This window comes from Aulostomus chinensis, chromosome 17, assembly GCF_037954235.1.
Source record: "Aulostomus chinensis isolate RoL2024-O1b breed Wild chromosome 17, RoL_Achi_v1.0, whole genome shotgun sequence".
NCBI classification, from domain to species: domain Eukaryota; kingdom Metazoa; phylum Chordata; class Actinopteri; order Syngnathiformes; family Aulostomidae; genus Aulostomus; species Aulostomus chinensis.
This window is the reverse complement of record NC_141336.1, coordinates 12,606,724-12,618,507: the sequence shown is the minus strand read 5'-3', so window position 1 is coordinate 12,618,507 and position 11,784 is coordinate 12,606,724. Positions and strand designations below refer to the sequence as shown.

General features: G+C 42.6%; 1 protein-coding gene across 1 annotated transcript; it reads right to left on the bottom strand.

Moving 5' to 3' along the window:
* Window positions 1-132: 132 nt before the first annotated feature.
* On the bottom strand, window positions 133-9,600 carry LOC147246328 (glycogenin-1-like). Its single transcript, XM_086183112.1, has 7 exons — window positions 9,442-9,600; window positions 6,784-6,919; window positions 6,489-6,663; window positions 6,233-6,395; window positions 4,638-4,764; window positions 3,443-3,680; window positions 133-2,059 (listed from the first exon to the last, which is right to left on the bottom strand). Exons 1-7 carry the CDS (start codon window positions 9,581-9,583, stop codon window positions 1,886-1,888), a joined length of 1,155 nt encoding a protein of 384 aa, XP_086039238.1. The 5' UTR covers window positions 9,584-9,600; the 3' UTR covers window positions 133-1,885.
* Window positions 9,601-11,784: the final 2,184 nt, after the last annotated feature.

The window sequence follows — 11,784 nt, the reverse complement described above, 5'->3', positions numbered from 1 at the left end:
CTGCAAAATCTTTTGATTGTCTAACATGAAAAGAGATTGAAAGGCCGCATCTCAGTGCTGACACAGTTCCAGCTGAACCTCTAGTAAGAGAACTGAACAGAAATTGAATTCATGACAAAAATTGTTTTTCTCATTTCTTTATTAGCAACAGGGATTTACAGTTAGGAGCAGGACACTCAGCACTACATGGTTCCACTTTCACACTCTTATGCAACTCTAGATCAGAAAATCAGCTCTGTCCTCTCAGTCTCGCTAGTTTGGAGTGTGTTTAGCGGCGTGAAGAACACTTTATTAACGAGGAGTGGTAGATACTAGCTGACGTTTAAGGGCACGTAGCTGGAGTGAGGACAGCTGGACTCGGGAGAAGGAGGACTCAGCTAGATTTGTTGTGCTTGTAGCAGCAGTTACAGTAAGTGAGGTTTTGTAAACAGTGAGCAGCAATAAGGCAGCTGGTTACACTATTGACAGGAAGTGAAATTCGGGTTGTATGGCACAAAGATGCACAGACATGGAGAAGACATGCAGGGTATGAGTACAGTTCCTCGGGAGCGCAACTGTGTTTGATGACGCACAAGTTGAGTACAAAACTGTCAACATCACGTAATGATGTGGCTCGAAATACTTCATGACTGACGGGGTTTGAACTCTGCCATGCAAATACAACACCAAAGTCCTAGCCATAATAGTCAACCTGACATTACTAAGCTGAAGTCACGAGAAGGTGGTGAGAACATTTTGAATACAAAACGAGCCAGTTGCTGCATATTTGCTTGAGAGTGGTTTGGAAAGGCTTATTGCAGGAGAGGAACTGTGGTCAAATCCAGTCACACTTGCTAAACTGATTTCCCTTCATATGCTAGCCTTGGCCTTCTCTCAGTTTCCAATGTCACTGAACGGTTCCACAGGCGAGGAAGACTTGAGTTTATGAATCGATCTCCGTCAGATGCACAAGAACACTTATGAGGAAACGTTGGGACATTTTGGGAATCGTGCTTCAACTGGACTTCCAATGAATTAGATGGAAAAATGATTGTTGCCACTCTGGAGTCTGCGGATGAAGCCTCGTGAACATTAGCTTAGCACAGAAGGGACCTAGCTTGAGGTAGCCATTAGCAATTCCAAAGCTTCGTAATGAAGGTGTTATAATTTATTGCTTCATGGTAATATTCAATTGGAAAATTCTATTGACGCACATTAACCTTCCTTTTAGGTTTGGATGTAATTTGACAGATTTCTGGGTTCGTGGTTAACGCTGAAACTTTGTCATATTCCTATTCATTGACGTATGAATCTGAGGAACATGAGAATGACCTACTTCACATTCTGTATTGTCTATGAAATACAGAATATAAACTTTGTGTCATGCCATTTTCCTGTTTTTGGTAAAATCAAAAAAAGATACTTCCACTTAAAATTGAGGTATATTTTCATGTAAATTAGGTCTTTTGACCCTAACTCCCAAAAAGTGATATGAAGCTTGTGGTAATAATTTGTTAAAGGAGATACTGTGCGTTATTGATAGTTTTTACAAGTGCTGGATACAGCTATGCTAGCTCTTCCCTGCTGTTTCCAGTCTTAATGCTAAGCTACATTTGCTGGCTCCCACTTCTCAAAAGTAGCAGAATTGTTCCATTCAAACTCAACAGTAAAAGCCAATGATCCCAAAATGTCAACTTTTCCTTGAGGACAAAAACAAAAGGTGAACTCTATCATTCATACACACACTGGCAAGTTGCAGTTAGTGATGACCAAAGTTGCTGAGGTGTTCCGTCACCTTCTAATTAAGCTCCTGTGATTGGCTGGGGGGAGGGGGGGGGGGATTACATCCCCAACTGCACATTAGCATCAACAGGTCCTCTCTGTTCATCACACTCCTGCCTGCCGGCTACTTCAGGAAGGAGTCGAGCTTGCGCTTGATGTTGGCGAAGGAGTCGTCCCCCATGTAGTCAATCTGGCCCTCCTCCCAGCGCTGTTTCCTCTCTTCAGATGAAACCTGTGGCGGAGGAGGAGGAGGAGCGGAGGGTGCCGGGTGCTCTCCTGCATCCTCAGGATACTTACTCTGTGTGACAGAAAGAGAGGAAGAGAGAGAGAGAGAGAGAGAGAGAGAGAATGGACTGGTGAAATTCGTGACACGGACTGCTTTCCTCTAAATCCGGCCGTGCTGGGCTTTCACCGCTTTCCACCCTCGAGGCACAAACGTACTTGCAAACATTTCATCAGAAGTCAAAGTGCAACGAGACATTTTGCAACATGCTTGCAGCAGATAAAAGTTGAGTATGTTGCTCGGATGATGCAAGTTTATGGTAACAAGATAAAAAGAGAGAGAAAAAAAAAAAAAGCTCTTACAATAGATGCGCAGTTCTATCGACAACGGTGAACTCACACCGGTTCTCATGAGCAAGAAGTCACAAAGATAGTGTCAGATAAACAACTGGAATAAAAAAAAAATGGCAGACTCTCTCCTGTCATGCTCTCCTTGAAATAATAACTGTTTGCCACAGAAAAGTCATCATGAGGAAGAGGAACTTATTCAGCTTTCTTTTAGGTTAACTATTTTTTTTATCTCATTGAGGACTTCCTCCCATCATTTGCATCAAGGGGATGTTTACTTCCGAATCTTTTAACGTGAAGTGAAAAGAATTCTGGATCTATGATTACATAATGTGCATCGCTTGTTAAAATGTGCTCGCTAACGGCTGGCGTTACACAGGCTGTCAAGCAGATATTGTTGCTTTATTCATAAAACACACTTTTTTTTTTTTTAAACTTCTTTTTCTCTTGACCCAGTTTGGTGCCAGCCTCTAGTACTTCAGCAGTGCTATGAACCAGGGCAGCTCAAGTTGCGGGGGGCAGGTATACTGAGCTCTTTCTAGCTGAGCGTCAAAATGACATTTTAACAATGGGTTTCCACTAAAATTCCTCCATAATATTGCATGAAGATGAATGTAGGTGTTTAAATCTTATTACATTTAAAGGAAATGCGCTAACCTCCCTGCATGTTCACTGGGTGTCCGTAATAAAATCGGTGGAGTGACACAACTGGTCCTCAGGGAACTGGGCGAAGCTGCGGGACCTGTAATGCCAGCTTTCTTTGTGACTGATTCATGACTGTTTCGCTGCTGCAGTGTTGCACCAGACGGCAGCTTTGGAGCTTCCCGCTGCTCTGAAGTATCAGGACAGTGAATTCGGACTGCGTGTTTCATTGACGAAGGAAAGCTATTCATAACATCATGACACCGCTGAGGTGGAAAGTGAGGCCGCATAGCTTTGACTTGTTCGTGTGATCAGGAGGTTGGGAGTTCATTAAAGTATTTGTTCGAGACATGGGAGCAGCAATAACAAGTGTCAGCACAGCCCCGGTATAAAAGTTTCGCAACAAGGGACAACAGATAAACACATCATCAAACCCTTTTCTTTCTCACGAATGTCGGTGTTGACATACATCTTGTCCCGCCTCTACAAAGCCACTGTAGAAGGGCGTGTCCCCGTAGGCCCGCTGCAGTAACGGCAGCACTGACTTGGCATACAGCTGCCACCACATGAGCAGGTAGTCTGGGTGCAGCTGGCTCGAGTCAGGGGACATGGAGTGTCCGACGACCTCGGTCCTCTGAGTGTCGTAAGAGTAGTTCCACGGCTTCACCTTTCCCAGGAAGTGAACCACTTTAGCGTCATGGCCGTACCTGAGAGGATGAAAGCAACGTGAGAGGAAGCTTGAGAGAGAGAGCAAACCTCCCCCGATGTCAACAACACTCACATGAAAATACGAAAATATTAGCAAGGCGCTTAGCCTTTTTTTTTTTTTTTTTTTTTTTAAATTGAAAGATTAAGAAAATATTTCCTGAGAAATAAATCTTTCTAAATTGAAGTACATTCCATTGGACATTCCAAGGACACCATCAAAGCTGGTTCTGGATCAGTTATGAACTCTAAAAGATTGTAATTTAACACGATTTCTGTTGGTCTACCACATTTAACCTTGGCGTAAACCATGCGCTCGTCCTGATTTGATTCTATCTAAGGCTTAAACGATAATATTATCACCAAAGTCAGTGTTACACCCTTTTGGTTAACTTCTTTCCAACTTATTACGGCAACTTTCATATCACTATTTAGAATTCGGGGTCAAAAGACCTCATTTATATGAAAAATATGCTGTTTCTTTTTTCGATGTTAAATGGATCTGACCTGACACTTAATGGGTTCTTGGTTTCCTCGTGCTACACCCGTCCACCAAGTTCAGTAAAAACCTCTCTCTCTCTCTCTCTTTTTTTTTTTTTTGCTTAAACCCGCTAATAACAGACAAACAAATGAAACACTACGAAAACCAACTCCTTTGCAGAGGAATTAAATACACATACACGCACAGAATTAAGTTAGACAGCATCTGGAGCTCCTGTTCTGAGTGGCGGTGGCAGAGTTTGCGAACTCCCGTAATTTGAAACCTCACAGACACACACATGAAACACACAACCTTTGAACTGACCTCATATGTGCTGGTTTTTTATGTCTCCTAACACACAAAAACGCTTTATGTTTGTCAGGGGAAACTATAACAGGAAGGCAATAAACTGAGAAGAGGTGTGTCCATGCATCGTGTGTGTGTGTGTGTGTGTGTGTGTGTGTGTGTGTGTACTCACTGTTTGAAAGCAGGCAAATACGAGTAGATGGCGATGCTGCTGAGGTTGTAGATGAACGGGAGGTGTTTGGATATATCCGCCGTCGCCCAGGTGTTAAAGAAACTGTTGAGAACCCCCTGATCTCCACCTGCAGACACATAAAAACCACAATTTAAAAAAACAAAAGAAAAAACATTCCAACCTGATAACAATTTTCAGGCAAATATTGACGCAACACAATCGCTATTTGATTGGTCATGTGAGAATGATTGGCATTTCCCTGAGAGTCATTTTATATTTCGGAAATTCCAATAACATTTACCTTATTTGACCTCTCGTCTTTGCCTCTTGAAATCCAAACCGACATATTACATACTTGAAACACCACAAACACATGCTGAACATTCCCGACGACTTCATGACACATATAAATAAACAGCGAGAGTTGCGAGAGGATGCTGCACACCACGAGGTGACAACATATGACAAAAAGCCACGTGCACACACACACACACACACAACCGTCCTGGTGACCCGGCGTGAACAACAAGCCAAGGACAGACAGGAGGGAGCTGACTAAGTTAAGACAGTTGCTGTGTGTGTGTGTGTGTGTGTGTGTGTGTGTGTGTGTGTGTGTGTGTGTGTCTTGAGTAGTTATAGAATAATGAGCTACGATGTAAATCGATTACATCCAGTCGGAAAGTAGAAACAACACAACTGTCTAACTTGTACACGACCATTTCATTCACCAATTTTTGGGCCGTGCCGTTAGCAACCAGAGCAAATTCTGACCCTCGCATCAACCCTTGTGTTATATAGAGGGGGAAAATTCCATGGCGGTCCAAGGTGCCCCATAATGAACGCTTAACAACTTCCCTTAACTAAAACAAATGCACTGCAATTCATAAATAAAGTGAAATCTTCTTCATGGAAAAATGCAAAAACATCCTAACTGGTGGTCAACAACCACATTCCTTAAATTGATTTAGTTAAAAAGGGACCTGTCACTTCTCCGCGAGCGAGCGAGCGAGCGCTTGGTGACGGAGGTGGAGAACAACTGCACTTGAATAGGCAGAAACACCGGAGCAGACCTAGGATCCACGAGACACTGAGACAGACCCCTCTTCCCCGGGCCATAAATTACGGTTTTCATGCAGGTTTTGGGTTCCCGTCACTACTCATCTGAACCAGAGCCCAAACATACCAGCTGCAGGGTCACCTGACCCGGGGATAAATGCTCCCGAAAGCCAGATCTTAGCAGGTTTTTGGGGCTGGAGACAGACAGATGAGGACAGAGCTAGAGAGACATAGGAACAGGGGACAGAGATCCTCGCAGAGCTTTCCAGAACAGTGAGAACCGTTGTGTAGGACGTGATCAACGCGCAGGTGTTTAAAGGTTAAGGGGATGTTATTCGGCTGACGTTCAGGGAAGATTCTGGGAGTTCTGGGAATATTTTAGGAATATATTCTGGGAATTTATGAAAGACGCTCTCTCCAGGACCTCTGTAGAATGTGTAAAGATCACAACAATATTGGTTGGTTCTCTAAAGGTTCCTGAAATGTCAGCACCATGAAGTAATATGATTAAAAAAAGGGGGGGGGGGGCTGGCTCTCACCGTCAAAGCTGCCGTTTTCAGAGCAGAATGTGAGCAACTTCTCGTGCGTCTCATTGGACGGTCTGAAAACAAAAACCCCCGAGTTGAAACAGTCTGGCCAGCCAGGATCCGGTGCTGCAGAGAGCTCCTCCCTCTCGAAGAGCTCATCAATATTCGAGAGCACCTATTGAATCGGAAAAGTGAACAAATGGGGGGAAATAAATTGTGGTATCATGGCTTTCTCGTTACCGCCGCTGATGTTATGTTTGTGTCTCACCAGTGTGTCTGCGTCCATGAACACACACTTGCTGTAGTGTGTGAGAGTCCAGCAGTGCAGCTTGGTGAACGTCACCCCCAGGTCGGGACGCTTCATCATGGCCAGGTGAACCGTGTCACCAGAGTCCAAAACATCCACCACACACACCTCGTCGAAAATGGAGCGCAGCGCGTCTCTACAACACAGACATTGCGTCAGCCAGCGTGTGTAGAACACACGCTAACTTGCCAGTTCATTAGGTACACCTCAATCAGTGCAGTAAATTTAAAAAAAATAAAAAGAACTTGTTGTTTACCTGCAAGGTTCTGCGACATGAAGTCCTACAAGAGCCACAAGTTTCCTGGTTGTGTTGTGGTTTCTTAAGGACTGTCCAAGAACCATCGCTCCCTTGGCATAGCTGTCGTTAGTAGCCAGCGTCACAAAAGCTTGGTCTGGTGGAGAAGCATGAGCACGCGCCAGACACACACACACACACACACACACACACACACACACACACACACACACACACACACACACACACACACACACACACACACACACGTATGTTATATCATCCTGCCGATATCATTGGACACTTGTTTTCCTCAAAACTGCTCTCTCACCGTACTTCTATTCATCGATCAGTGGAAGTGTCTTTCAACATCACCGCTCTTTATTCAGCAGACTGATGATTATTTACTGCATAACTTCAGTCACGCTTCAGGATAAATCCTAGTTATGACATTGCACAGGCTGCTGTCAGAATTGCTTTAATTATGATATTTTTAAAAAATGACCAAAATTTGACAGGCATGTTTGTTATTGTTTATTATCTAATTTACTAGGACACTACTTGGAAATCATCACAGCAAAAATCCTCCATTTATATGCAAGTTTAATTTTGGAATTGTAGTTGAAAAACACATTTCAACATTACTTTTCTAACTTTTTTGACAAGTAAGCATGTAAACTCTTGAAAAATAACTGTGAATTACTGTATGTCTTAACATTGCAAGCAGTTTTCTTCTGCACCGCCTGAAAACTGTTAGGTTTAAGACACTTGGCCTCGATTTTTCAGAGTAAGAGGCTTGGTCCACTTCTTCTATCCAGTCTATTGTCCCTCATGCCAGCATTGGGGGGGGGGGGGGGGGGGGGACGACTCGTGTGGCTGCCTGAGTGAATCTGGGCCCACCGCCAGCAGATAGTATTCATCAAGCTTGAATGTGTGAGTTGTCGGGGGGCTTCGGGAGAAACCTGATCAGCAGGGGAACTTTGTATGGTTGCTAGGGTCTGTTTCAAGGAACCATAAACCGACTGTCAAAAGAGCAAAAGGCTCCATCTGGCCCACGAGTCCATCCAGGACGCATGTGATGTGTTCCCACAGTTATCTACGTCTGACACGCTTTAAATAAAACCAAAACAAATATGAGTGTTGACATTTGGGATTCTATGTAACTTTGTGGCTGTTATGCATCAGAGGTGCATAAATTAAAAATATATATCATCAAAAATCAGGCATCAAAATGCATAGTGTATATACCTGTACTGATGTATTTTTACTATATTGAATTTTATATATAGATTTAATGCTAGCACATGTATGGTCCGTTGGAGCTTTTATTATGTTGTATTCTTATCATCAGTCTTTATTGCAATTTTCTACATTCTTTTACCCGCTGACGACGTTACCAGTAACACAACAACGGAGGTTGGACATTAAGGGCCTTTTATAGTATTAAAGAAAAAAATTTAAAAAAAGAAAAAAACTTCAAGGCCACAAACTGGAGCGCACGTCCGCACCATACACAAGTGCGTCAGGTGGATTTAACACAGCGCATTCATACAGGAAGTTTATAAAAAACAACCTTAAAAATAAAAGCACACGTTTCAAACGCTGCATCTCATACTTGTGCTAGGCTAACTGTCTGCAACTTCCATGATGAAATCAACAACGATGCAACATTCTCTTGCCTGCTTTAGGTTCACCTAGATGTCACAATCTACAACTTCCACTGTGACTATACTTGGACTTTACTTCTGCTCTTAACAAGCACATAGATTGGCACCAATAAATCAACCTAATCAGTCGACCGAGACCTACAACTAACATATGTACTGGTATCGGTGTAGGCTAAATATTGGCACAGATACAAAAACCTGCACCTAAGAAATCATCAAAATATAGTTATGATCATTTGAAAAGAACACTTTCAGAATAAATTGAAACTCTCTACATTTTTTAGACTCAAAACTGGAGTGACCCAGTCTCTAATTGTTGAACAATATTAGCAGACAGGCCATCAAGGAATGAATCTGAACATTATACATTCGTCAAGAATGTTGACACTGCTTCCACATCTGTAAATGTTTTTTCCAAACTTCTCCGATACAAATGAATGAACGAAACAAGCTCATTTTAAATTTCCCCCAAACTGGTATCAACTATGACATCAACCTCCTGAACTAAATGGCAGTAGAGTTGGAGAAGCAAAGTGTCTGGGACAAAATTGAGTGAAATAAATCTCAAACTTTAAGAAAAAAAATTCACAACTATTTTAACTTTCACTTATATTACACCGCGACCCTTAACGGGAATGGATGGATGGATGGATGGAATTATATTCCAATATACTTTTTACGCAAAACTAGTTGCGTCTGATACCGTTTTACATTGAAAACAAAAACCGGAAGTGCCGCTGTTCGTGGCGGGCAACTTCACATGTGGTCCAAATCGCCGCAGCAACGAAACAAATCAAACCCATCACGAGCCTTTAAATGAGCACCACACACAAACGCGACATTATTTCAACGTCACGCCTCCTTTCTGTCTGCGTGGTCCGAGCGATAATAACTGCTGCTGCAGTTTTAACAAAATATGATGGAGAGACGTGGATCGGTTCGTGCAGCTGGTCCGGACCGGCCCGGCGTCACGACTGCGGCAGAGTGTCGACGAAGCTTTGGCTTGTCTTACCCGACATGGTGCGCTGCAGGGAATCAGCCCGGGGGTCGGGGGTCGATAAGTGACACACGGAGGGTTTGCACAGCGAAGGGCAGAGCCTCAGCAGCTGGGAGCAGTCCAACACAGGAATTAAACCCCACATTTTCCGGGTCATGTGACTAGTGACAGGTGACACGCCCCCCTGCGTTTCACTTTCGGTGATTTTTTTTTTTATCCCAATTTCCACAGGCAACAGACAGAACTAATAGTTCGCAGAGACATCTATTTCGGTGGCTTTTCCATATACATATATAATTTAACTAACAGAAAAACAAAATTGAAGAAATAAATGACTGAATTAGTTAAAAACCCTGCGTGTCACAATAATGACATCAGCAGGTTTACCAAAAAAAAAAAAATCAGAAAAGATGTTTCAGGCATTGCTAAAGGACCGATTAACAATCATTTCTTTCTCCAACAAGTTCAACGTATTTATATTTCCAAGGCAACATAAAATCTTAAGAATTACAAAGGTGAAAATACAAAAAAAAAAAAACGACAAAGTGAACGCATACGAGGTGATTCAAAACACAACAAATACTTGTAAGTTATCTGCAAATTGTACAAGATTTTTTTTAAAAAGCAAATGTGAAAAAATAAGTTCAGCATTAATACCAGGATGAATGGAATTCTGACTGCATCATTATGATTCAATTTTTATTACAGCTTTTAATTTCTAATACAATTGCTGATTGTTTCCTCCACCAGAGGGTAGCTGTGTGATATATATAATAATATAATGATAAGGTTCATCAGGTTCACAGGATCTACTTTTCCCTTTAAGATCCTTTAATATATGCTTGCTTATTGGGTTGAGGAACCAGTTGTGTTATTAAATATCAGATGAATGCATCAGTGTTTAGTAGTTTAGGATGCTGATGCAAAATAAGGTCAAGGCAACACTGCCTCTGAGTGGTCATGACTCCATATTACAGCAGAAGACAGCGTCAGGCTCGAGTCAATATGAAGACATTTACAATTATTATCTGCTGTAGATTACAACACAGGGTGACATTCAAGATGGACCTGATTCCATTTGTTTAAGTAATTCTGTGCTAACCTGTGAGCAGTCTTGTCTTTGTCAACCCTCACAACCTGAAGATACCTGAGACGTGCAGATCCTGCTTGTTGGTATAAAACAAAGCAACTACTCTGCTGGACCCCTTATGAGATTCGGCACTAAGTCTCGTAGAAAATGGACACACTGGTGAGACGACTAAGTCCAACTGGGTCTGTAGTTGGAGTGCTTGTGCCCTCTGGCTGGGAGATCAAGGACACACAGTTTCCTCTGGTGGCCTTCAGCCACAAGGAGGGGTCTCAGGACCGGACAAGAGGATTGCAACTCCAACCTGCTACAGGGCTGTGCTCGGGAAAAAGTCCCAACACAGATGTTCACTCTGGACTGTGCTGAAGACAAAACCAACCAAGAACAGACTTCCTGTTCTGAATCACCTTCAGAGAGCTGAATGTGCTGAAGCAGAAAAAGTTCACCTTGGTGGAACTTGTTCATGACTTGCTCTCTGAAACCAAAGAAGCAGGAATCAGCAGGTTTGAAGAGTTCCAGGTTGTGGTCTTCTTTGCATTCCGGATGAGCGTCAGCTCCCTCTGGACGTCCACAATGAGATCCTGATTGATGCTACGGAGTTCACACCTACGGTCAATTTAGAGTATCAATCAGCCTTGTCCCCAGTTGCATGTCTTTGGGCTGTGGGAGGAAACTGGAGTACCAGAGAGAACCCACACAGGAACAGGGAGAACATGCAGACTCCACACAGAAAGACCCCACGCCTTCTTGCTTTGAGGCGACGGAGCTGACAACCACCATTCCTTCCTTTTACCAATATTATTATTTTTTCTCCAGACAAGGAAGCAGGAGGTATATCAGAAGCACACACAGCATGTGTTGTGTTTAGGGAGGGGCGGTCCTGGTTGTAAATGAGAAAAGCTAGAAAAAATATAACACTCATAACAAATGTATTCTAATTAAGTCCTTAATCATTATTACTACGATAAGTGGTAACGGGGTTCCTTCGGAATATTTTCTCATTACATTAATGGGTTTTGATCAATGGTAATGTCAATAAAAGGAAGCTTTTTTCAGAAATGTGACTGTCAGTATTCTGAACTAAAATTATTCGGTATCTGACAGTTATAAAGTTTATGTAGATCAAATAGACGTCCTTCTGGGTGGCAATAGCGTTTAGGAGCCAACAGTAGTTCACGTAAACCAGAGCGAGCGTTTACAGCAATCGCGACACTGGCGATTTTTTTATTTTTTATTTTTTTTTAGAACACGATGAACAACATTTTTACCAT